General features: G+C 35.0%; 1 protein-coding gene across 1 annotated transcript; it reads left to right on the top strand.

Moving 5' to 3' along the window:
• Window positions 1-1,675: 1,675 nt before the first annotated feature.
• LOC128556552 (uncharacterized) lies at window positions 1,676-17,193 on the top strand. The gene is made up of 7 exons (XM_053542049.1): window positions 1,676-1,897; window positions 4,676-4,717; window positions 7,282-7,587; window positions 11,222-11,443; window positions 12,690-12,765; window positions 13,733-13,987; window positions 16,121-17,193. The coding sequence occupies exons 1-7, from the start codon at window positions 1,840-1,842 to the stop codon at window positions 16,446-16,448; spliced, it is 1,287 nt and encodes a 428-aa protein (XP_053398024.1). The 5' UTR covers window positions 1,676-1,839; the 3' UTR covers window positions 16,449-17,193.
• The last annotated feature ends 9,475 nt before the right edge of the window (window positions 17,194-26,668 follow it).

The following is a 26,668-nucleotide window of genomic DNA, read 5'->3' as shown; positions in this document are numbered from 1 at the left end:
CATATGTCTGTCCTTTTTTTATATCTTGATAGCTCTTAAGTTAACATTTCGAGTTAGTTAGGCAAATTTCGGATTTAGTAAGTGGAAATTTCGAGTAATTAGTTGAAATTTTCAGTTCAGTAAGTTTAACGTCTCTCGGAATTTGGAGTGAGTAAGTCGAATTTTCGAGTTTGCTCTTCGGTAGGATTACCAGTTTCGAGGAGTTGATTAAGAATACTTAGTATTTATCTCAGTAGTTAGAGAAGAAGTGATAGCTCTTTTGTCTGTTTCCTCTGTTTGGTCTATCTTGACTGCTATAATTAAGCTTACTTTTGAAGTTACAGGCTGTTACAATTTACAAAATGTATTTAATTATGTTAATTATTTCAAGAGCCTTTTCGAGGTCAAATAGAAGAGCAGAACATACAGAATGTTGAAATAAAAATGAATTGATCTCGGTTTATAAACATTTAAATCCTTAAAGGTTGATAGTAATACCAAAAATAAAGGTCATTAAAACGTACAGTTGTTCTGATATTTAAACGCATATAACTTATGTAAAAAAATACTGAAAAGCACCGAACTAAAATCAAATATGTTTAGACATCCTAGAAACAGTGAACATACGCGTGTCATGATTTAATAAAATAATTCTGTCTGATTTATTTTCTAAAACAATGTATAGTATTCCCCGCAAACAAATGACCACTTGCTACAGCCCTGTATCTTGGTTACATGTGTATACTACAATGCATACGAGAAAACCCCCGACATCAAGTCAGCATCGGGATAGGCATTAATTTAACGAAAAGACAATAAAGTAGACAAGGGTTAAATGACTAATTTGTAAGTAACTAGTAATAAACTACGGAATTATGTTAGAGCCATCGTCTTTGAATGTGTTGATCTGAATAGCACGATGCTGATGAAAACACAAAATCGTACGATAACGAAAACGCGACAAAACGATGATAATAACGGGATACTACGATAACGAGAACGCTACAATACGATAGCACGATGATGATAATGCGATATACTATCGTGTTTTCACCATGGTACTGTCGCGTTTTCACCATCGTTATATCGTGATATCGTTTCGTTATTACAGTATCGTATTTCAAAATCTTACTATTGCGTTATCATCATCGTAATGTCTCATTATCGCCATCGTACTGTCGCGTTGTCATCATCGTACTCTCGCGTTATCACCGTCGTACCGTCACGTTATCATCATCGTACTGTCGCGTCATCATAGCATCATTCCTGGCGACACAAGTGTCTCTAGTTTCTTAGATGGTGTTCAAGTATATAGATAATCGGAACAGTGGCCACATGAGAATGGTGATAACGCGATATTACGATAATGAAATTGCAAAAAAAAAAAAACGATACTACGATCACAGAAAACGCGATATCACAATATTACGATGGTGAAAACGCAATACTTGTTCGTATAATTATCAACGTGCTATCGTATTATCGCGTTTTCGTTATCGTAGTATCGTGTTATTATTATCATGTTGTCGCGTTTAGTTATCGTAGTTTCGTGATTTTGCGTTTTCATCATCGTTCTATCGAATATCGCGTTTCAGATTAACACAGTCAAAGGCGATGGCCCTAACGGAATTTCTTAATAAACTGTTATGACTAATAACAAATTTTATAAACAGAGAGAAAGTGAGGGAAAGGCTATTTCCTGGGAAGACTATAAATTTTACTAAAACGGGAAATAGATATAAATCTTCCGAATTTGTAATAAGTTAGCGATTTATTATTCAAAAGTTCATTAGTGTGCATACTGTGATGTAATTTTCTTGTTTTCAAATAGTTTATAGATTGATAACAATTTTATTTAACATGAATATATTCCGAATGTTTCTGCATTTATTCCACTTCCTTCTATGGTTTATACAAGGTAAGTGTTTTGTGTTTTCCAGGTAGGGAATTATTTGTAAACAGTATAAAATTTACATCTTTTTGTGTATTAACATCTGCAGAAGCCCGAGGGAGTCGTAACCGACTTGATCACTAAGATGTCCCGAGAACTTACTTATACGCACAACAAACGCATATTGTTACTAGAGCGAAACGTAGTGGTCCAGTTGTAGCTTTGTTTGCCTATGAAACCAGGGGTAGTGTTCAATCACTCACTCCTAAAATAATAACTAACATTCGCGGAAGAGTCCCATACATTAGTGCTTCATCCGTGGTATGCTAAAGAACCAGGAAAACTTCTGGAATCGGAGCGTCTTGCTTATCTTGCACTATCCTCCCACTAAAATATAGTTACAGTCATCTGAAAGGGTTGCTCATAAGGCTATATCTATAACAGACTCTAAATAACTTCACGCACATGTATAACAGCTGTATCTAAAAACAAAGAAGGTCAGTAAATCAAGGTTACACTCCAGTGACCCCTAATTACTGTAATTTTGTTGTACAAAGTTTTTATCTCAGTAATCAAAAATTTATACATTTTGTTTGTAAAACGAGCAAAAGACTAAAAAATAATTCAGTAACACTAAAATTACTTCTTTTTTCTGGTGTTGTGACGCGCACCTGCTAAAAATGTAAACAATAAAATTACTTGACGGTATTTTGAGTACAGTAAGAGAATTTGACGAGTGACATACTGCAAAATATAGATATATCTAATGCTTTCATTATGTTCTTAAAGGTTGTGACATAAATGCCAATTGCATTTGGTTTACCCGGCGTTGCCAAGCGCGCCAGCATACTAGGATCACATACCATCGTCATGTGATTTGCTTGAAGGCGGGGATGATTGTTTGACAATATTCCAGCGCGGAGGTTGTATAAGTCTATGTAAAACTTGGGACTCCCGGGACAGGGTCTCTTTTCACCTCGGGGGCATAATTTGAACAATCTTTATAGAGGACCATTAGATAATATCACATGCAAAATTTATAGGCTCTATGCCTTGCGGTTTTGGACAAGAAGACAAATTTTCCCTATATAAGTCTATGTGAACCATGTGACCGTCAGGGCGGGGCCATATTTGACCCTTGGGGAATAATTTGAACAATCTTGGTAGAGGATCAAAAGATGATGCTACATACCAAATATAAAAGCCCTATGACCTGTAGTTTTGGACAAGAAGATTTTTAAAGTTTTTCCTTTCGGTTGTCATGGTAACCAGAGTGATATATGGAATTGAATTCTTTGAACAACTATAAAAAAGACCATCCAAGGAGCATCCCTGGGAAGTTTCGTCAAAATTGGCCCGATGGTTTAGCAGGAGATGTTGTTTAAAGGAAAGTGTGGACGGACGTAAGACGGACGGACGGGCGGACGCCGGACGGTGTGCGATCATTAAAGCTTACCCTGGGCCTTTGGTGAGCCAAAAACATACCGAATGTACAGAATGTCCCAGTAATTTTGTTACCATTTATTTCAAATAGATGACATTTTATCATTTGTAATATAATTTATATAACAAAATAACAGAGATACAATAAAGTTTTTATGGCTTAAATTACGGGAATTGACATTACTTGCTATTCAAGATGACGTCGTCAACTAGTTCAGACAGTGAAGTTGTTAAAGAAATATTCTAATATGCTTTTCTCTGTTAAAATTCACTTACGCTAGTGTGACGTCACGTTAACATGCGGTGACGTCAGTGTATTTGTTGCGACCAAGAATACTGTATTTTATCTACTGTTTTACATTAAGGGCATATTAGAATCGAAATAATTCATAGCAAAACCGTGTTTTAACACTATTCATACACTCGGGCGGTAATACGTCGTACAAATAATTTCACTCGGGCTACACCATTGTGAAATTTTTGAGCCCGACGCATAACCGTCCATCGTGCATAAACACTCTTTTGCTATAAATTATTTCTTAAATATATCCCAAGCAGTGATTTGTCGTTGAATATATAATACGCATCTAAAAGACAAACAATGATTTTATTCACGCGCAAATCACTGTTTGAGATATATTATTTCGATTCTAACACGTTATCAAGGATTGTTATGTACGTCCTTTCCGATATCCATAAAATATTTGCCTGATTTCTGCTGGTTTCATTTTCCAGCGCTCAGCTATGCCGTCTAACGTCATGACGTTATAATTGTGACGACAGAAAAATGAATTGTTGAAAAATAACATATAGTTTTCAGCCTTCTTTGTTTAATAGGAAAACAAATCGAGTCGTGTTAGAATAAATTGTATAATACAACTTCTTCTCTAACCACGGTTATCCGAGAAATGGCAAAAACGGCACCCCTAGAGAAAAGGGTTATCAAAAATGCAAATAAATTCTGTTGTATCTGTGAGATATTAGATAAAAGCATAGCGATTGTACTTCCAAATATCGCTGGTATGATTCCTAAAAAGAATCAGTCTACAAGTTAGATCTACATACATTCAATACATTCGCGGTTATCAACCGCCCATTTCCAAAGAGAGTAAACGGGGAGCGAGCCGCACATGTGCTCGCCTACGCAAGAATAAATATTCTGCCCTGACCGTTAATACATGCCCGGATCCAGTGAAAAAAAGTTTTTATTTCAAGAACGCTTCAAACATGCTCGGGTCCAGTACTTTTATGTGTGCAAATTTAGTCGACTTCAAACGAGGAAATTTTATTGCACTATTATTGAGTGGAATTTATTTACAATAGTATGTATAAAAGCGGACTAAGAATATTATTGTTTTACAGAATCACACAGCAATGGAGGATTCTGCCCATCAAGGAGTCCAGGTATGATAACCTATCATTATGGAGTTATTATTATTTTTTTTAAATTTATAATTTATATTTTTATTTGAAATAATGATGTCTTAATTCTCATATAGTAACAGTGCATGTAGAAGTAGGTCATTAGAGGGATTAGTTGGTGACCGATTCTATAAGGGCGTGTGCACCAACATATCCCGAATGACTGGTAGGTGACCGATTCTGTAAGGGCGTGTGCACCAACGTATCCCGAATGACTGGTAGGTGACCGATTCTGTAAGGGCGTGTGCACCAACGTATCCCGAGGGATTGGTAGGGGACCGACCCTGTAAGGGCGTGTGCACCAACGTATCCCGAGGGATTGGTAGGTGACCGATTCTGTAAGGGCGTGTGCACCAACGTATCCCGAGGGATTGGTAGGTGACCGATCCTGTAAGGGCGTGTGCACCAACGTATCCCGAGGGATTGGTAGGTGACCGATCCTGTAAGGGCGTGTGCACCAACGTATCCCGAAGGATTGGTAGGTGACCGATCCTGTAAGGGCGTGAGCACCAACGTATCCCGAAGGATTGGTAGGTGACCGATTCTGTAAGGGCGTGTGCACCAACGTATCCCGAAGGATTGGTAGGTGACCGATTCTGTAAGGGCGTGTGTACCAACGTATCCCGAAGGATTGGTAGGTGACCGATTCTGTAAGGGCGTGTGTACCAACGTATCCCGAGGGATTCTGCAAATGCTTAACATGAAGAAACATACATTAACGCTTTTCTAGAATTTAATGTGTAAAAGCTATTAATCATAATGTTGACCAACGTCAACGTGCACGTTCTAGGGCCGTGCAGTGGTTTCGGTTTTCATGGAATGCGCATAACTAAAATATGTTCTAACAGCCCCAAGTCGCGAACATTTCCCCAACATCAGTTTCAACATCTTTCACCAACCCCTTTCCCATTCCAGATATAGGAATAACAGGAAAAACACTGTTCAGCATTTTTTGAGGTACTGCCAGATCTTCTCTTCTTGTAAATATTTGAATTTTAAAATGTTTGATAACAAACAGCTTCCATTATATAAAATTGATAATGTTGATTCCATTCATGTGGTATCTGAATTAAATTATTTAGCAATCAGAATCATATTTTGTTTTTTCTTAATATTTTTTCCGACCAATTCAATAAGATAGATGAAGACAATAAGAATATCTTACGAATTTACTGCTCGTAAAACGCTTTAATTTAAAAGATTTAGAAAAAGGGATTGTAGGCAATTTTCCACGTCAACACACACACAAGGGGAATGCTTTACACCAGTCTTGAATTAGAAATATAGAAGAGTTTTCATGCTTTTATATTATCGTGTTTTTTATGTAAAAAGATATAATTTAGTTTTGCGCTGCATTTGTGATGGTGTTTATTTTTGCAATGTATTCTGTGAAACCTTTTTGAACATGTATACGTGCATGAAAAGAGTGCTACATAAATGAGGTTTAATAATAATAATATTAATAGTGATGATGATGATGATGATAATGATGATAATAATAATAATAATAATAGTTCATTCAAAACATGAATGTAACACAACATAATCATTTTGGCAAACTGTTTCAAAAACCATTACCCTGCTAAATTTCTAAATGGTCCATCATTCAATTTGGGCAGCACAACGTATTATTCAAAGGGGTGTTCACTGAAATTTTACTGACTAAATAGTGAACAGTGCAGACCATAAGCAGCCAGATCTTGGTATGCACTGACCGTAAAGGCAGAATCACTTGTCGCCAGCAGGCTACAAGGTTGAACCTAACATCAAAACAGAAAGTCCTTTGGTAAACAGTCTTTGTTTAAATATTTAGAATTAGACTAAACATTATCTGTAGCATTTTTTTTGCAGTATCGTACATATATTCCTATTATTTTATTTTTATTTTTATTCTTTTTGACAGCTGCTTTGGAATTTTCTAATCAGTTATCTGATTTGTTATTATTACAAAATAACATTTCGGAAGTTATCTTTTCATTTGTGTTCATATTTAGTCACCATTTACGGACACTTTTAAATAATTAATACAATACATAAAGTTGTATATTTATTTTTTCATAAAAGGGAGTTTTAAACTAGTTGTCTTAAATACCTCCACCCACAGATTTCTCAACATTGGAAAGAAAGAGAAAAATGATAAAAAACAAGAAACAAAACAGAATTACATTTTTAATTCGTATGTTTTACATGTTTACTTTTCAGTTGTAAACATTTGTATAGACCATGTCTTGACAAAGCTGAACGTTGACTACCTTGATACAGTAAATGTGCCAACGTTTCAACACACCTCCTGTAAATGTATTTTATCCCATTTTACCTATGAAGCTGAATACGGATTTTTTGCATTTACACGAAATTACCCAAAGAGCATACAGTTAAGAATAAACGATATTGTGATAAATGAAACTGCCAGAAAAGGATTTACATTTCTTATTAGTGAAACTCCGATTTCTTAACACAGGAAGTCATAAAGAGAAAATGGTGAAGAAAAGAGTGTCATTTTAAATTTGTTTTACATGTTTACCATTTGCCACTTTACCTTTCAGTTGTACACATTTGTACGGACCATGTCTTGGCGAAGAAAAATACTGTCTTCCTTGATACAGTTAGTGTGCCGACTTTTCAGCCCACCTCGTGTAAATGTATTGTATCCCCTTTTAAGTATGAAGTTGGATACACATTTACTGTATATGGACCACATAACACGAAGGGCATGAAGTTTGAAATAAACGATATTGTGATAAAGGAAATTGCCAGTAGAAAACATACATATCTTACTGGTGAAACTCCGATTTACTTTTCCACTGCTGAAGATTATACATCTGGAGGAACCTGTGTACTTGTTAATACAGGTATGTTATTTTACTTCATAAACAATATATATGCAGATCTGCACTCATGATAACTGGCTTCATATACTCAACGTTTTTGTTTTCAACTTTTATTTTCGGTTCTGCCTTTTTTGTTTCTTTCAAAATTGAAATCCAACATTATATTATTGATAGTCTTAACTTTTTAATTTCATTTTTTTTCTATTCTTAAATTCGTTTTTATTTTGATCACTTCCACTTCAAACCAAAATAATGAATAGAAAATATAAATCATAATTATGTTCTGTCACTTCTCCTATATGAATCTTTATCATTATTCTCCTGGGGCCACTCGAAAACTTATTCCGCGTATCGTAAGTTAAAGTATGATTTACGATAAAACTAAGGTTAGACTAAGGTAGCGTTATTCAGCTATCTCCAAACACTTCTTAACGCCCTCGTAAAGGGTTCGTAACTTAAGGTATTTACGTTATAGTAAGTCGTGGATAATCCATTTAGTGACGTCATTTTCGACCAACTGCACGTGTATCTGATAGCCCACAATCTGTCTGTTGCTAAACATCATAGGAAATATAACCACATTTAGTGAATTTTATCCCTTGCCAACGGTATAATGCCTGCTAAAAAGTATTTACATTACATCAGACTTTGTTCTGCAATAAAATAAAAACAATTGTCTAATATTTATTCAGCGATGACTTCTAAAATGTTAGAGTTACGCTCAACTTAAACTCTAAACTTCTGGTCACATATACCAAGTTTTGTAAGGAATGTACGGTATAATTTTAGACTAGGGTATTTAAAGAACAAATTTCATACATTATTGTATTCAAAGAACCTTTCTACTAAAAATCTTTTCAACTGTATCGACTTTGCCTTAAAATACCCAACATCTGCACAGGACTGTTGTCAAAACAATCTACTGCCGATAAGGCAAAGAACACTGTCAAACTTTTGTTTAGAAGTAAAGTTTCACGCCTTTTTCTGTGATAAAATTAGTCCGTTAACTGCATTAGTATCCTTAGGTTCCTTACAAGTCTTAAGCTGTTCTCCACAAATGCCTGGCACCCCCCTCCCCCTCCCCCCTCATAAGTCAGAGGTGGAGAATGAATGACCTTAGATATTTTGTCTTTAGCCAATAATCACAGAGAATAAGAACGCCTCGCCAGGTATTCGGACATATTTTGAGATCGCGTGTGTTCTATGTATTATGCTAGCTAAGCGGGAATCTGCGTGTAGCGTTCAATTTTAAAAATAAAATCACATGTTTGACGTCGAGGGAGTATTATAAAGCCATTACATAAAAATGATAATACACCAGTTATAGTATAGAAGACGTTGGTCAAATTGACTTGTTTATAATAGTTAAAGAAAGTAGAAATTTTAATGTTTCGTCAGGAAGAGCTAATATATGATACAAAGAATATTTCATTTGTGATTTTCCACATTAATTTTATTTGACTCGTTTAATAAATTCAATATGAAAAGACACTCATGTAATATTCTCTGTATATCTTTAATCTATAAAGACGTTTCAGCCTGTTTTTAATCTTGTTACTTTCTCAGGAGGCGAGTCTTGTGAAATATTTACTGTCAAAAAATCGGACAAAAGTGGTTTTTTGTAACTATACATATATGTATAGTCTTGCACAATGCAATTCCTTTCATTATTGGTCAGTTCAGAAAAAGTGACGGAAACGAAACATAATTCAGTCTACCAGTTATTACAGTTTACGGGCTAAATGTCTAAGATTCCAGGAATTCTAAGATAGGAAATTTCAACTACATGTATATCTGTGATATAAACGCAACGTGTTTCGTACTGCTAAAGCTTTACAATGTTTGCGTTTTCTCCAACACCATTTGATGAATAGAAACCGCCAGTGAATATATACAGCAGTAACTGTGGTTAAAGCCAAGTTTTCATCAATTTATATGAAGTACATTTTGAACTAGGCGCATCACAAGGTGAGAGTGTGCATTTTTGACTCTCTCAGGGGTCATAACTCTGGAAATAGGGGGCGGGAACAAACGAAAAATAGGAGGTGCGCAATTTCATATCATGATAAAGACTCATGCAAGGTTTCATATCAGATACTTTTTGTGCTAGGAGCGTCACAAGGTGAAAATGTGCATTTTTTACTATTTCAGGGGCCATAACTCTGGAAATATGGGGCAGAACCAAACGAAAAATAGGAGGTGCGCAAGTTCATATCATGATAAAGACTCATGCAAGATTTCATATCAGATACTTTTTGAGCTAGGCGCGTCACAAAATTCCGATCGACAGACCCACGGACGGACGGAATACCAAATCTATATGCCCCCTCCACTCTGTTGTGTGGGTACAAAACCTGTGCGTTTTCATCTATAAAAACAGATTAAAAGCATTAAATTTATCCATCTATACGAAATAAATTCATGTTCGTTGACACGATCGGATGAAAAGACAACTTCAATAAATATATTTCCGCTAGTTTCAGCGTGGTACAATAAGAAACAAACAGATTCATCTTCAGATAGGTCGAAAAAGGTAAGTTTTTATATGATACGAGAACGCTAAGGGGTGGATTTTTCAGCCACAACTTACGAGGACATTTACGAAGTGTCGTAAATAACGAGGCTTTCGAGATAGAAGAAATATCTGCTACGAATATCTTACGAACCCTTTACGAACATCTTAGGACTTAACGTACCTACGAGATAGTGGCCCCTGTTCTTTAACATTAAGGTATATGTATGTATCTGTTCACTTATATTTACGAAATGTAAACTGTGACTCCAAATTAAAGTATTGACTTGACTTGTAATATCGTCAAATGCCATATTCTTAAAACAACCACAGAAGTCATTGGCTACCTTTTCTATCGTTCTTCTTTTGAAAGGTGTTTCTAAAAGTATGTTTTTTCTCTTTTGTTTGTTTTTTTGTTAGAATTCAAACTAAACAGTCAACTTATTTGCTTTTAAATAAACTTAATTTCTTTTTAAAAAATGCGCTTTTAGAATTCAGAATTAATCTATTTTCCTTACTATATACTAGTTCTTCGTTAACTGTTGAAAATAATTGACCTGAAAAAGGAAACATGGCAGAGTGTAGGAAATTATGCGCTCATTTCATAGACTTATTCCAGTATGAAAAGGTTCCATTACAAAACATATTAAAACACAATCTTATACAACAGTCGGTGAGAACCTTTTTAAATTTTTGTTCACTTTATATAACGTCCTCCATTAAAGGGAAAGGCAATGTTGTTCTTATGTTAATTTCGTCTGCTTGGACTTCTTATTTCATTTAAAGAAGTGAACGAATTTTCAAAATCGGGTTAAAAATGAGAAAGTTGTCATCATTTAAATAATGTATTTGATCAAAATGGCGGCCATTTTGTTCCCATGGCAACAAAAAGCAAAATGGCGGATTTCTTTAATTTCTTGATACATATTTGAACTGTATTTACTTATTTCTGTAAAATAATTTCTCTACTGAAAGGGATTACCATGTTTTACATCTTACACCGAAGAAACATATGAAATTAGTCTATTTAAAAGGTTATTTGCTAAATAGATAATTTATACTTTTTATTTTTGGCGATAGTCACTAAATTACGCCATCTAGTATCATAATCAAATACGAATATTTTTTCGTTTTATGCAAAAGGCCAGTCCTTCTTTAATATAACTTGTATGAAGCCTACAACACTTGTAACTGACACAACAGCGTCAGTTACATCAAGAGCAATAACAACAGAAATCTCAAAAGGCAACATAACAACAACAGTAACAACGACAAGTACAACAGCAGAAGCCTCCAGAAAAGGCAGCAAAACAACTATTGCACAAAGTACGTCAAATGGACCCGATTCATCCACGAAAACTACAGGTATCCCTAAAATTAAAACTGTAACGAAAAGAAATATTTCAGAATTACAATTATGTATAAAATGTAGGGATAATACACGTTTTTTTTTGTGTATTAACGTCTACAGAAGCCCGCGGGATTGTTTGTGACCGAGACCGAAGGTCTGCAGAAGCCCGCGGGATTGTTTGTGACCGGGTCACAAACATATCCCAAGGGCTTCTGCAGACGTTAATACACAAAACAAACGTGTATTGTCGCTATTCTTGCATAAAAAATATTTCACGACGATTTATGTATTGTTTTCATATGTGATGACTTGACGATTCCGGTACATTTTTTATTTACCATTCCTGTTGTTCTTGGAAACGGTAAACATGTTTTAAATATCCGTATCCAGGGCCCGGAAATAAACAACACTATCAAAAGCACATCCTGAAGGTTTTTAAGCGATTTTTTTATCTCTCATTATTACAAACATAAAACTACCAATAATTGTTCATATCATTTCACAATTTGGTGGACTCGATCACAATTTCAAGAATAATAACTTTACATTCGAGTTATATTGAGTACGGACACGCTGTTGGAGTACGGATGAGTACGAACGTAGTGTCAAGTTTCCAAGCTGTTTATATAAATTCTTCGAGAAATTAGATAAAAACATACCGACTGATACTTACCAAAATCATAAATATAATACCTAAAAACGAACAATAGCACAAGTTACACGCGATACTTATTTATTCACAGTTATTTAAAATAACTGAACAGACGCTTTGTAAAGGGAGTGAACTCTTAAGAGAAGCTAGTGCGTACATTGATGGGGGCAGTACGTTTGGGGTTGGAAACAGATACAGCTAAACATACTATGGATTACATTGTATCTATAATGCTACAAGAAGTGGTTGTTATGGAAGAAACAAGACGCAGATGGCAAATATCAGTGTGCGCAAAAATACATACATATATCCCTGGCAAAGCATTTCAAAAATAAAAATCATGTATTAACAGCACGTGAATTGCCTTGTTTGTACACGATTTTTCTCCCGTTTATACATGGGCGGTTCCAGTGAAAAAAGTAGTTTTTATGCAAGAATAATTATTTAAAATTTGTTTGAAAACATTGGTGTAGGGATGAAAAGTTCTGACATTATAAGACCAAATATAGATTATAATAATAATTTATTCCCGAATGTTTATCTTGACTAGACAATAGATCTATATCGTGTATTATTCTAACTTTAGTAAATTTCATTTTGGTTTTCAGTAATTGTGGTTCCAGTAGTGGTTGGCGTTTTACTGATTCTAGCAGTTGCGGTGCTACTTCTCGTTTATGTGAGAAGGAAAGTATCTTTTCTACTATTGTACAACGTCTTGTTATTTCTTTTAAAAGCGGAACGTGATAAATTTGCAGTTCATTTAAGAATTTTAAAAATACCATTTTTGTGCGTTTTTATGGGTATAAACTGGGTATTAGAACGTTTTGTAAATCAATAAATCGCGCCAGCGATTCTTGGATGATTTTAAAGAAGTCCTTACTTGGTTAAACCCGTATAAACGCGTAAAAATAAAATTCATTTAATATATTGACATTCTTACGGTAGCTTGGTACGATTGATAAGCGGTTTGTTTCTTTGTATAAGCATTAGAAAATCAAAATAAATGTCAGGATATCGATCTTTTCAACAGTTAAATAAAAATAAGACCCGCCTGCGAGCAATTGTAATTCGCCTTCCGATAAAAAATAGTTCCTGGTTTTAACTTGAAATATCGTTATATCCAGTGATAAGTCATACAGTCTGTTTTGATCTTTCCCGACAAAAAATAAGTTGAAGCTATAAATCAATGCTCGTTTTGAAATTTTGGCGTCAAAGTTTGAAAGATTTTTTCCATCGACGCCATTATGTACATGCTATTTTGTGAATGACGTCAGATTGCGCGCGCAATCTCGAGCGAAGGGCCGTCCTTGAAATTATTACATTAATGTTGTTTATACGAAAACAAAATCTCATTTTCTTCCCACACAAAATGTAAAGCGAATGTAAATATTACTTTTCATGGATTTAGTGTTCTGTATTTGGAATGTCTTTCTGTCTTTGATCTATAACTGTGAAGATTTAGTCATACAGTAAGCCCTAAGAAGTACAGCTACCCCTATTGGTGTGTAGATTTTTGAATGTAACAAAAGTTATATTAACAGAATTTTAAATTTATATCTACATGTTACAATACATTAATACTATAAAGACAATATAAAGAAGCTAAATATACATCGGATGATCTTTGTTTTCTTTCCCAATATCGTTTCAGACGCCGGTTTGTTAAAGATACTAAAAGACATGAACAGGAACCATGTATGCCGGTATCAGAGCAAGGTCAAGGTCAACAGAACAATCCCGAGAGTGAAGAGGCTAACATCAATATTTCTGTCAATGCATATGAAAGGTTAAATATGTATGCGAATGACAAGCTGGCTGGAGAGATGTATCAGCAACTTAATGCAGATAAAACAGAAGAATATCAAGAAATGTATGACGTAGTTACTGACTCTCGAAATCAGAACAGGTAAGTACATTTACGGAAAATGTTGACCTAAACTGATTGAGGAAATATCTGTCATGTAAGTAAATAATACGATAAATGTGGTACTCTTAAAACAACACATCGTATATTTAAAACAGGTACGTATGTATGTACAGGGTGTTTCATAAATAGAGGATATTACATGAGTGTCTTTTCATATTGAATTTATTAAGCGAGTTGAATAAAAAAATAAAATGCGAGGCTCTGCCGAGCATTTTATCAATTTCAACGAGTTTACTAAAATCAATGTGGAAAGTCACAAATGTAATATTCTTTTTATCACATGTTAGCCTTTCCTTTCGAAACATCAAAAATTCTACTTTCTTTTACTATATAAACAAGTCAATTTGATCAACGTCTCCTATACTATAAATGACGTCGACGTCAAAGCTTTATTACATAGAGGATATTTGTTTGTGTCAGTGAAATATCAATTTTATTTCACAAGTGAGCATCAAAAACTGATATTTTCACGAGTGGCGTAGCCACGAGTGAAAATGACTTTTTTTGGTGCTCACGAGTGAAATAAAATTGATATTTCACTGACACAAACAAATTTTCTTTTTATTTCATGTGTAAAACTCTACTTTTTTTGCGTAATTTATAAAATGTCGAAAATCGCGGGTAAGGTCAGCAGAAAGCATAACACAAATGACGTCATTTTAACGACGTCATCGTCATTACGGTCCCCGGTATTCATAACGCTCGGTATACAATTTGATTTTTTATCGCGACTGAGGACCGGAACTATTTCGGCAAAAACAGTAAAAAATAAAAATGATAATCAACTGTTTTAAAACTGTGGATTATCATTTTTATTTCACTGAGAAAACTCTATAATTCACTGGAAAACATAAAATAAACTAGTATATTATCGTTTTTATTTAATGACTTTATTACACTCCCGCGACGTCAGACATGTGGTAATATCTGTTACCATTTCCCTGTTTTAATTTTTTCAAAATGTGGAATGTACTTTTAAATGAAAGTCACTAAGCGATAGGAGATATGATAAAGTTTTATTTGATACATAACATCAGCAGGTATACTGAAAATGCTCACCTTCATGTCTCTTCAAAGAGAAGGTTCAGTTTTACAACATGTGCTCAAAATGACGTCCTCTGCCTGGCTGCATTCGGCCGGCCGGCGTTACTATGTCGTCTGTCAATAACTAACCCTTTGAGATCTTTTAACTATTCTGCGCACTTGCATCTTGCTAAGTTTCTTATCCTCAGGATATCGTTTTTGCATTGATCTAATGACTGTGACAGGTGAATAACTCTCATAATACAGCTTATCTACTTCTGTGAACTTTTCTATGGGCATCGCCATTTTGAAAATATGACTTGTTTTGATGACGCCATTTATGACGTTATGACGTCAACGTTTTTTCGTTACTTTTTATATAACGTAAAATTTCATTCTGTCTCCTTTAGAATACTTTATCACATGTTTGACGTCGCGGGAGTGTAATAAAACCATTATTTAAAAATGATAATACACTAGTGTAATAAAGCTTTGACGTCGACGTCATTTACAGTATAGAAGACGTTGGTCAAATTGACTTGATTGTATAGTAAAAGAAAGTAGATATTTTGATGTTTCGACAGGAAACGCTAACATGTGATAAAAAGAATATTACATTTGTGACTTTCCACATTGAATTTATTAAACTCGTTGAATAAAATTGATAAAACGCTCGGCAGAGCCTCGCATTTTATTATTTTATTCAACTCGTTTAATAAATTCAGTATGAAAAGACACTCATGTAATATCCTCTATATATAACATGACTGCGTTATGCGTTACATGTACTTTTAATGTTAGCCTATAATTATAACACATATTCTGAAACACCCTGTATGTGTGTATGTATGTATTTATGTATGTATGTATGTATGTCTGTCTGTCTGTATGTACGTATGTGAGCCAGTTTAGTCAGTAATTGTTGGTCTTCCTTCTGTGTACTTTCTCTTTTGAAATATAAACCCTTTTATGTTTGAAAAAGGAAAGTTTCTGACAGTGTTTATGAAAACTCATTTTTACCGTACGACACTGTAACTGGGTCGTAGATTTACTACTCATCAGCTTAAGATCATCATTATGTATTTAAAGGAACGTTACAAAACAAGTTAATTTGGAAGACGCCAAAAAGGGTCCTACACACTCTAAAGAACGGCTGAAGGGACAAGCTAAAGGACAAGGGAACAACAGCAATGGTGATGATCATGATATTGAAATTCCATCGAATGCATATGAAAGATTAAACATGTATGTAAATGATAACTTAGCAGGAGAGATGTATGAGCAACTAGATGCTAACAAAGATGGGGATTATCGGGGGAAACACGTTCCACGTAAAAAGGACATACCAGTCAACAAAAGTGACCATAGAACGAAAACAAATGAGCAAGCTTTTGCTGTTTATGCAAATGCAAAATGATTTTTATGACGTAATAGTCTAAACCTGATTTCTATAAAAACGCATGCGTTTTTTAATTAAGGGAACGTGATGGGCGTTACACATTACCTCTCATTAACAAACTACCAAACGATCTTCTTATACCTATGATTTATAATCAAAGTTACTGCCGTGAGGTTACCATTAATGCCGCCCTTACTTGGACTTATTATTTCTATCATTTCTGATCCTGTTACATGATGAAGCCGATATAAGAACAATTTGCTGTTAATAACATAGTGCAATTTCCAAAAAATATAAATTCATGTCATCATATGTTTATATTCGTTTTATGACTTTACTACCTGTTTTGGTGAGTCACAAAAATGCACATATATCCTGGAAAAGGATGTAACAAAATAGCAACAACGGTGTGTCACATCTGAGAAAAGAATTTAATATTTGTCTGATATTTAACATATTCTAGCGAAAAGTCAATATCTACATCAGACTTCCATTTTCTTCAACAATATCCTCTAATCTTTAAAAAGAATCATTTGTTAAGTGTACATGTATATAGTATAGACTTTACTCTGCTCATGTTTATTAATATTTGTTGTATTACTTTCTGTATCTTTTTTTGAAAAATTAGAAAATATATGTGTTTGCATGTCCGCTTTTACTTTACTAATGTTTATTAATATTTGTTTAGTGTATGTTTCTTTTATCGTTTGTTTAAAAACTTCCATCCATTTGAATTCATACGTGTGTAAACATATACCTTTCAGTGTTCGTTTTTACTCTATCTATGTTGATCAATGTTAGTTTTAATGGTGTTTACCTTATATTTAAAACCTATTATTATTATTATTATTATTATTATTATACCAGATTTATATAGCGCCCTTTTCATGATAAACACGTTCAAAGGCGCTTTACAGCAACTGCAGCCACAGAGGGCGCGAAATCATCCTCTACTAGTACCGACACAGAGCGATCTGACCAGAGGGACAGAGTGAGATAAAGCTCCCAGAACAGACAGAAAGAACTTTTCAGATACAGACGTGTCCGGCTAACTTAGCCTAGCTCTTTTCGAATAGACAGTCTGGTTCTTTAACCTGCCCGGTGTATAACACCGACTACACGCGAAGCCGTCTTTCCTGGGAAGAACCAGTACAGGCCTCTAGTTAGGTGGGAGACACTCAAGAGCATCTCAGAAATTTCCAGTGCCTGGACCGGGATTCGAACCCCGGACCTCTGGATTGACAGTCAAGTGTGTTACCAATAGACCACCGGCCCACCTAAATAAATGTGTTTGTATTATCTCTAAGAACAGTCTTGTATTATAGAATTGTCATCATCAAAATGCGTACGATTTTGAGACGTGGAAATGTTCCCACTGTATATAATTAAGTTATGAAACGTTCTATTTAGGCAAGTTATGACACGACTGTTCGAGGCATAGTGTGTGCTTTACTTTCAACGGTTTTACAGTTGGACGCTACGCTTTCCTCTTTCATGGCGTCTGAAAGAACAGGTGGAGGATAGCATTAAAACCCAGTTCTTAAACACCGTTGTCTTGCCATCTCTTGATTTTGTTGCCGGTTTATATAGACTCAGACAAACAAGGGTGTATGCGTTAGTCCACTCCTTTATCTGTCATCTCTTAATTTTGTAACCAGGTTCTACCGGTAAGATATATAGTGACGAATAGGAAATGGTGATGACAGGGAATGTTATGGTGTAGATTAATGCAAAAAAGGTTTTATTTCATACATTATGAATTCTGTCAAAATACGGCTTGTATTTCACAAGTAAATATGAGCAGGCAGAAAAAAAATCCGTATTACACCTTTTGTATTGTATGTTGCCGGACTACTTTCATTTAATATGAATAGCGCACATAAATTCTACATTCAGTTCTGTTTTGATATCGATAATCATTGAGATTTCGTTCGATGTGAAAACAACAAAAAGGTGGAGTTATAACATAAAAGGGTCATTATAACAGTAGCAAGTTCTGGCATTTTGTATTCGGCTCTCGTGTAACTAATCGAACCAGATCAGCACTATGACTATTCGACATGCTTGTTAACGAGTCAAAACAGTATCCAGCGATAGCGAATCAAGGGACAATGGCGATTAAAAGTAATGGTGGATCATTAGAAAGAGCAAATTAAGTGTTGATGTATGACAGTACTGATCAAAAGCTGTGACTAAATAACTTACGTGTGTTTATGAATACCAACATTTAGGTCCTGCAGGTTCAAGAAAGAAAATAGTATCGGATGCATATATTACCATTAGTGAAAATAGATATTACTATGATAGGCTTTGGGTACCATGTTACCATTTTTGATGATGATAAATATACATATTATCATAATTGCAGTTTGTTTCCTTGTATATTAATAGATTTCAGGGAAGTTTATACATTTAAAATAAGCAATTACATTTCATCTGTTATCACGCACTGCGCTCTTAAATCAATATGGCCAGATAAGATAACGCATATATTTAAGTGATACATCTAAGGGTTTTGTTTATCTTTCTATGTTTGATACATTACAATAAATCCAGATCCCTCTTATGATTCAACTTCATATATAATATTTTAGAAACAATTATTTCATATTAAACTTTGCTTACAAGAAACATAAACATAATTTTTTTAGCATAAGTGATTTTTAAACATGTGGACACAACAAATTAGGCAAATCAATTTAGTCTAGCATTTTCAAAATTTATAGGCAAAACTGGTTAATACTTCTGCATTTGTATTTGCATAAGAATGTATATTACATGTATAAATGTTATAAACAGCTTCAGTCTAAAATTAAGAAGCAATGAGGTAATCTTATGTCTGTAGAATGTGACTATTTCATGAAATTTAAAACTGTTCATAGCTCTTCTTAAGACGCGATGCGTGGAAGAAACATATGACATACATAACGTAGGGGTGTTAAGGGAAATAGAAAATAAATGTATGACCGACTGGTTACAATCGCTGACTTGAAATGACTTGCCCTGCACTGGGTATTGAACCTCGCAAGTGGTATAGAAATCTTTATGGGGAAAGTCCATCAAACTGGATACCTGTTTCTCCCTGTAACAATGCTCGGTGGGACATCTGGAGTTTCTTCCACCATGAAAGTCTGGACAAGTCGTAATAGGACCTGAATTGTGTCTATGTTACGTTAAACTTCACAAAATTAACAAATATTGTCGACTGTCCCCGATTCGTCCCTGTTTCTGATAGCTGTACAGTAGTAAATTAAATTGTTCTATGTTCTATATAAAATTTACAATCTTCTGAGAGCTGTAACACATAGCTAGGACCATTAAAAAAAAAAAGAATTACTGGCCTTATGTCCTTAAGTGACATATAAGCCACCAAAAGAAAACACCAAGAAAAAATAGGGGACATGTATCTTCTAAGAGAGATTTCTTGTCTTACAGGTCAGCACTATGGAATATCTTCTAAACTGACCGCTAAAATGTGTATTGGACACTTGAACAATAAGGTTTGTTTACTTTTCTCTAAATGCTACCAAAATGTCAAATAGGTTCACAATGAAATAAAAAACGGGAACTGGCTTACATAAAACATACAAATGCAATTTTAGCTGGGAAAAGATTACGTTTTTTTCCCGCCATCCGACTAGCACGGGAGTGCTGTTTGATTACCTATTTGTACTACTGATCCTGATTCAACATCAGTTTTGTTTTTGTCATCGAGACTCGCAAAATGGGAAAATATTTACTACGTAGTAAATTTATCGTCTGGATGATATTCCAGAAATATGAGATTTAAACAGGTTATTATCATGCAAAACATTCACAATCATATTAAAAATTCATTATTTCACTATTCCCAAACAATAACTATCGAAAAACTATGATTTTTAAACAAATAATAGATTGTTGATTATATCACTTTGTCCGCTTTGTTTATAATTGTATAAATGAAACGCACGTGATATTAGTTAAAATTTTAAGACAAAATTATTTTTACATTCGGTTTTAGTCCCTCGGCTACTTAGCATTAAATTAAAGAAAAAAAATGTTTTCTTCACAATTTAGGCAAACCCACGACAGATAGGGCCAAACTGCAGGCATATTCTTCAAAAACCCTTAGAGTTGCATATCAGCAATGCAAGGAAAGTAAAATGCAAATAAAATGAGCAACAAAAGTGTACAATGTACCAATTACTACCCTTAGAGAACCTTAGGCAAGAAAAATTCAGATACAGTCATTGTTGGAAAACCTCCCATTTACCAAACCTGAGGAAATTAAACTAGTAAACCATTTTAAGAGAATAGCCAGCTATGCATATGGATGTATCCGCCAAGAATCAGTTGATATTGCTTTTGACTTTGCCTTTCAACTTGGGAAGATATATAAGGACAAGCCTCAAACTTTGCCTTTCAACTTGGGAAGATATAAAAGGACAAGCTTCAAACTTTGAATGGATAAGGAGTTCCTTTAAACGTTGACCTGAGTTAAAGATTTTGAAAGCAATGGATTAGATTATATCAGGGCTAAAATGGAATCCAATGTTATGTCATACTTTGAACGTTTAAAAAACTCTAGAAACTCACAAGTTTTCCGACAAACCTTATCTCATTTTTCATGTTGACGAAAAAGGAATCTCCACTGGCCATAAATTGCCATATATTGTTGATAGTGCGTCATATTGTCACGTCAGGTAGTGAGACTGGTTGGTAAACATTCCAATATTCAGACGTTTTCTAACAACACAATTTTTAGCTCATCTGATATTTTGAAAAAAAAAGATGAGTTATTGTCATCACCTGATCGGCGTCGGCGTTGCCTGGTTAAGTTTTATGTTTAGGTCAGCTTTTCTCCTATCAAAGGTATTGCTTTGAAACTTGCAACACTTGTTTACCACCAATAGCTGACCCTGTACAAGAAACATAACTCCATCCTTCTTTTTGCAAGAATTATGGCCCCTTTTGGACTTAGAAAATATCAGATTTCTTGGTTAAGTGTTATGTTTAGGTCAACTTTTCTCCTAAACTGTCAAAGCTATTGCTTTGAAACTTGCAACAGTTGTTCACCGTCATAAGCTGACCCTGTACATTAAGAAACATAACTCTGTCCTGCTTTTTGCAAGAATTATTGCCCCTTTTGGACTTAGAAAATCAGATTTCTTGGTTAAGTTTTATGTTAAGGTAAACTTTTCTCCTAAACTATCAAAGCTTTTGCTTTGAAACTTGCAACTGTTGTTAAACATCAAAATCTGACTCTGTACATCAAGAAACATAACTCCATCCTGCTTTTTGCAAGAATTATGGCCCTTTTTGGACTTAGAAAATCATGGGTAGGACAATTTTTGTTTTATACAAAAAATCAGATGAGCGTCAGCACCCGCAAGGCGGTGCTCTTGTTTAAGGTATATTCCTGGTCGCGATGGCAAAAATTTCTCCTTATCCTAGAATGACATAAGTCGCATATATCTGTCGATCTCTGTGAGAAAGGCATTATTCATTTTGACCAGTCACATTCTGCAACCTTTGGAAGTTTCATTTTATGGTACAATTTAGCGTATCTACAATGCTGAAATCCATAAACTGATAAGACAGACACATACAACAATCACCGGTACAATGTTTCTGAAATTGCCTATCGTGTTTACTCAAATGTCTTGTGCACTGAAAAGATGCAGTCTGCTTTTAAGCGCACATGTATATATCAATTGAACTTTAGTTCAATACCTAAGGAAGTTCCAGCTGAAGTCTACATCACTGATGACCAGCTATGGCCACAGACGGCCAAGACAATGAAGCAATTGTTGAAGGTGGTATAGAAGTAACAGTAGAAGAAAGAGATTCGGAATGTTTGAGACTAGAGAGAAACAACTGATGGAAATTGAATGCAGGAAAATACAGAAACCAAGGAAAACCCAACAATATGTGTTCCTAGATAACACACCAGTTCTAACTTGTTTCCTTCAAGTAAATGACAAAAGTAAGTAAAACATTAGATCTATGTTAAATCTGCAAATAAAATTTTCTCTTCCAAGTATATAACAACTTGAGTATTTTTCGCCGATTATCTTTACAGATCATTACTAGATGAGGTACCATAACCAACAAAATTAATCATTAACACAAATGCTACGATGAACTATTTTTCTTATTCCTTACTTTAAGGTAGTGGAGTCGTAACGACAATCGGCACATCAGGTACTCTTCGAATTTGATTTCGGCACTTTCCGGTCTTTTTACGTATAGTCGGAGCATTGAGCTACTTTATGTCATTCCCTAACAAGAATATGTAAACACACAGAAACTGTCGTCCTTACCGGCACTCTTACTTAACATTGAGCCTGCTGGCCGCAAGTGATTCTGCCTTTGCGACAAGTGTAGACCAAGATCAGCCTGCACGTCCTTGATATAGAGATAGAACATTTTGTAAATCATTTTGTCTACACTCATTGTAGTGGTGGTAGAGGGGAGAGCTAAAGAGTGAGATTTAATGACAGTTAATATGTGGTGGTTTTGCCACTTACCTTCCAAGGCGGTGCCCTGATGTAGGCCTACTCATTCTTCATGCATGTATGTTCATGTACAAATACGCTAGCCGGATGTGCACGTGTATTCATGTATATTTACACACTATTTATGTATGAAATGCTATGTATGTCTTTGAATGCTCCCTTCTAGACTTCCGTCCTTGTGTTTTTTTTTTGAAATCTTACTTTATAACTTACATTATTTTGGCTCAGGTCACGATTCCCTCTTACATCTGTGGTCGCAAATAACGACAACTGTTACACCACGCAAGTTCTTCTTAAACGAAACGTTGAGGGACAATATCTTTATTTACTTGGTTTTTACGCATTTTATGCTAGAATAGCGTTAGCGCATGTTCTTTTCGTGTTATAACTTCTTCAGAATCCCTCGGGAATCGTTGGTACCAACCAATCCCTCGGGATTCTGCAGATGTTATAACACGAAAAACATGCGTTATCCCTATATTATCGTATCACATCGGAAAATGTCTGAAGTGTAATAAAATCTGAAATTTAGACATAATTTTATTTCTACCAATATGGCATGCCAGAAAAAGATTCAATCACTGGTGGTAGGTGCAGCTGGAAATATCCGCCGATATGTTACTCTCGAGTCGGAGTTTCCCATATGCACCTACCAGAAGTGAAATAATCTTATATAAAACGGAAGAGGTAAAGTTAAATATCGCTTGGTATTAACAAAATCAGATGGGACATTACTGATTTGAACAAAATGTCAAATTTATGAACATAATTATGTTACAGTACATCACGAGAAAGAAAAAGTAAATGTGCAACTATTTTGGTCTTCACTACTATGCCTATGTGACATAAACTGCATTTTACTGAATTATTTGGCTATAGAGTGACACACGTGTTTCGCTGCAGCCGTCAGCCGTAAGCTTGCTTGATCAAATCATGAAAGTGAAATTGAAAAAGAATTAAAGACGGATTGATGACTGCTATCGAAAATTGTATGATAAGACATTTATCATTCTATGGCATGCGATTTTTGCAAATCTAATATATTTGATAGCCGTGAAAGACATTTATCATTCCATGGCATGTGGTATTTGCAAATCTACATTGATAGTCGTAAAAGACATTTACAATTCTAATGCATATGGTATTTGCAAATTCATTTAAGAAATGACATTTTGTTTTTCAGTCTTAATGCGAAATGAACGACAGAATAGAACTGGCAAATCTATGAATCGCGCTAGCGATTCATGTTTGATTTCGCATGAACACCGAAAACAAATTCATTTCATATACTTACATGATATTTTCTGTCCATTTATAAACACGATTATATAATACATTGCACACATTTTGTTGCATTTAACATTAAAATCAGTTTCCCGGCCATTCTGTTCACTAGACTGAACAACTGCGATGTCATCTAAGGAACGTTCTTCCTGACTATACGCGGACGTCGTCAAAACAGCGGCCCGTTGTCACGAAGCAGCGTTGCCTTTCCTTTTGCTGTTCATACGAAATGAACATCTTAATTTTCAATAGAAAAGAATGCTAGTAGTGGGAATGTAATGTAGTGCCCCCGCGCCGTTACTGTACTTGGTTGGTTTAGTGTAAAAATGTTAAAATAAACAGACCAAGGGCAAGGGCCTACAGTCTGGGGACAAAGTCCACCAATTGCCATACTACAAGGTTATTCATTTTCGGGGATAAGCAATATGTTGACTAAACTAGGGTCTGGTCGCAACCCTATAGGCTGGTAGCGCCCAAGTTAAAAGGCTGGTAGCGCCCGAGTTAAAAGGCTGGTAGCGCCTGAATTAAAATATTTCTAAGTTAAATAAACTACTGACAATGTTCCTTTCGGCTTCAAACAACTTTTATTTAAGTGAAGCCTTAACAACAAATAAAATAATCAGTAATGAAATATCTGGCATAAGTCTTGTAGCAGGCGGACCGAGAACGAAACTCTAAAATTACAGAGTTTTCTATGAGAAAAACAGCCAAATACTGCTAATAAATATAACTGTATAATTTAATGATAGTAAGTACCGTGCAGTTTCAAAGTTTGAATAATTCGTATAGGTTTTAGAAGTGTAAATAAAATAAGAGCACCGCCTTGCGGGTGCTGACGCTCATATGATTTTTTTTTGTATAATAGAAATATTGTCCTACCCATGATTTCTAAAAAGGGCCATCATTCTTGCAAAAAGCAGGATAGAGTTATGTTTCTTGATGTACAGCGTCCGCTTATGATGGTGAAAAACTGTTGCAAGTTTTAAAGCAATAGCTTTGATAGTTTATGAAAAGCTGACTTAAACATAATACTCAACCAAGAAAACTGATTTTCTAAGTCCAAAAGGGGCAATAATTATTGCAAAAAGCAGGATGGAGTTATGTTTCTTGCTGTACAGGGTCAGCTTATGATGGTGAACAAGTGTTGCAAGTTTCAAAGCAATAGCTTTGATAGTTTAAGAGAAAAAGTTGACCTAAACATAAAACTTAACAAAGAAATCTGATATTTTCTAAGTCCAAAAGGGGCCATAAATCTTGCAAAAAGCAGGATGGAGTTATGTTTCTTGCTGTACAGGGTCAGCGTTTGATGGTGAACAAGTGTTGCAAGTTTTAAAGCAATAATTTTAATAGTTTAGGAGAAAAGCTGACCTAAACATAAAACTTTACCAAGAAAACAGATTTTCTAAGTCCAAAAGGGGCTTTAATTCTTGCAAAAAGCAGGATGGAGTTATGTTTCTTGATGTACAGAGTCAGCTTATGATGATGAACAAGTGTTGCAAGTTACAAAGCAATAGCTTGGATAGTTTAGGAGAAAAGCTGACCTAAACATAAAACTTAACCAGGCAACGCCGACGCAGACGCCGACACCGACGCCGATCAAGTGATGACAATAACTCATCTTTTTTTTGTAAAAAATCAGATGAGCTAAAAATGTGTAAAAACAAACTGAATAACAGCCTGACTATACGAGAGACGGAGGCAGAGTGATGATTCTTGCGTTCTAAGAATTAATTGGTTTTATGTTGCCCTTTTTGCATAATAAACCTGTTTATTTTTCATGGACCCATGTTCCAGTAAGGAGGTCGCGACGAGAACAATATTTTAGTATTCAGTCGTGCGCTAGTTGTTTCCCTTTGTGTTTTGGACGCAATTTGTAATGAAAAAAGCGTGAATTTCGTTTTTGGATTTGCTACGTTTGCATTGCAATTTCAATCTACGTCAGCAATGGAACAACATAGACTTTCACTGAATTTATCTTGCTTATCCGTCGTGAGAAGTTATCCACATCCTGAAGAAATATGATTGGTAGGCCTATAAAGATCTTCAGAATAAGTGTGTGGACAAAGCAGCTATCGTGGCCACTGGCACCAGATCAGAAAGAAAATGCCTCCGTACGTGTTACACCCTACCCCTAGGTATTCTATAAGAACCATGGTCATGAACGGGAAAATATACTAACCCATTTCAATCGCGTATTTCATACCTAAAACACGCAGGTCAGTAAATGTGTACTACTGATATTAAACAAGCGATAATTTATCTTCAATCGTGCACCAGTCACCTTGTCTCAATATTCCATGTTGCAGAGATGCTCCGTATAGTTTATGCTTTAGTCAACGTTACAGAAAAAACTTGCGTGAACTTCCCTAATGAACATCCGGTCTAGAGGTCACGACAGTATGCACATGTTAAGCGAAATGTAAACAAACAAAAACAGAATGCAATATATTCACA

Source organism: Mercenaria mercenaria, chromosome 4 (assembly GCF_021730395.1).
Source record: "Mercenaria mercenaria strain notata chromosome 4, MADL_Memer_1, whole genome shotgun sequence".
In the NCBI taxonomy this organism is placed as follows: domain Eukaryota; kingdom Metazoa; phylum Mollusca; class Bivalvia; order Venerida; family Veneridae; genus Mercenaria; species Mercenaria mercenaria.
The sequence above is the reverse complement of the archived record's forward strand: the minus strand, read 5'-3'. Positions and strand labels throughout refer to the sequence as shown.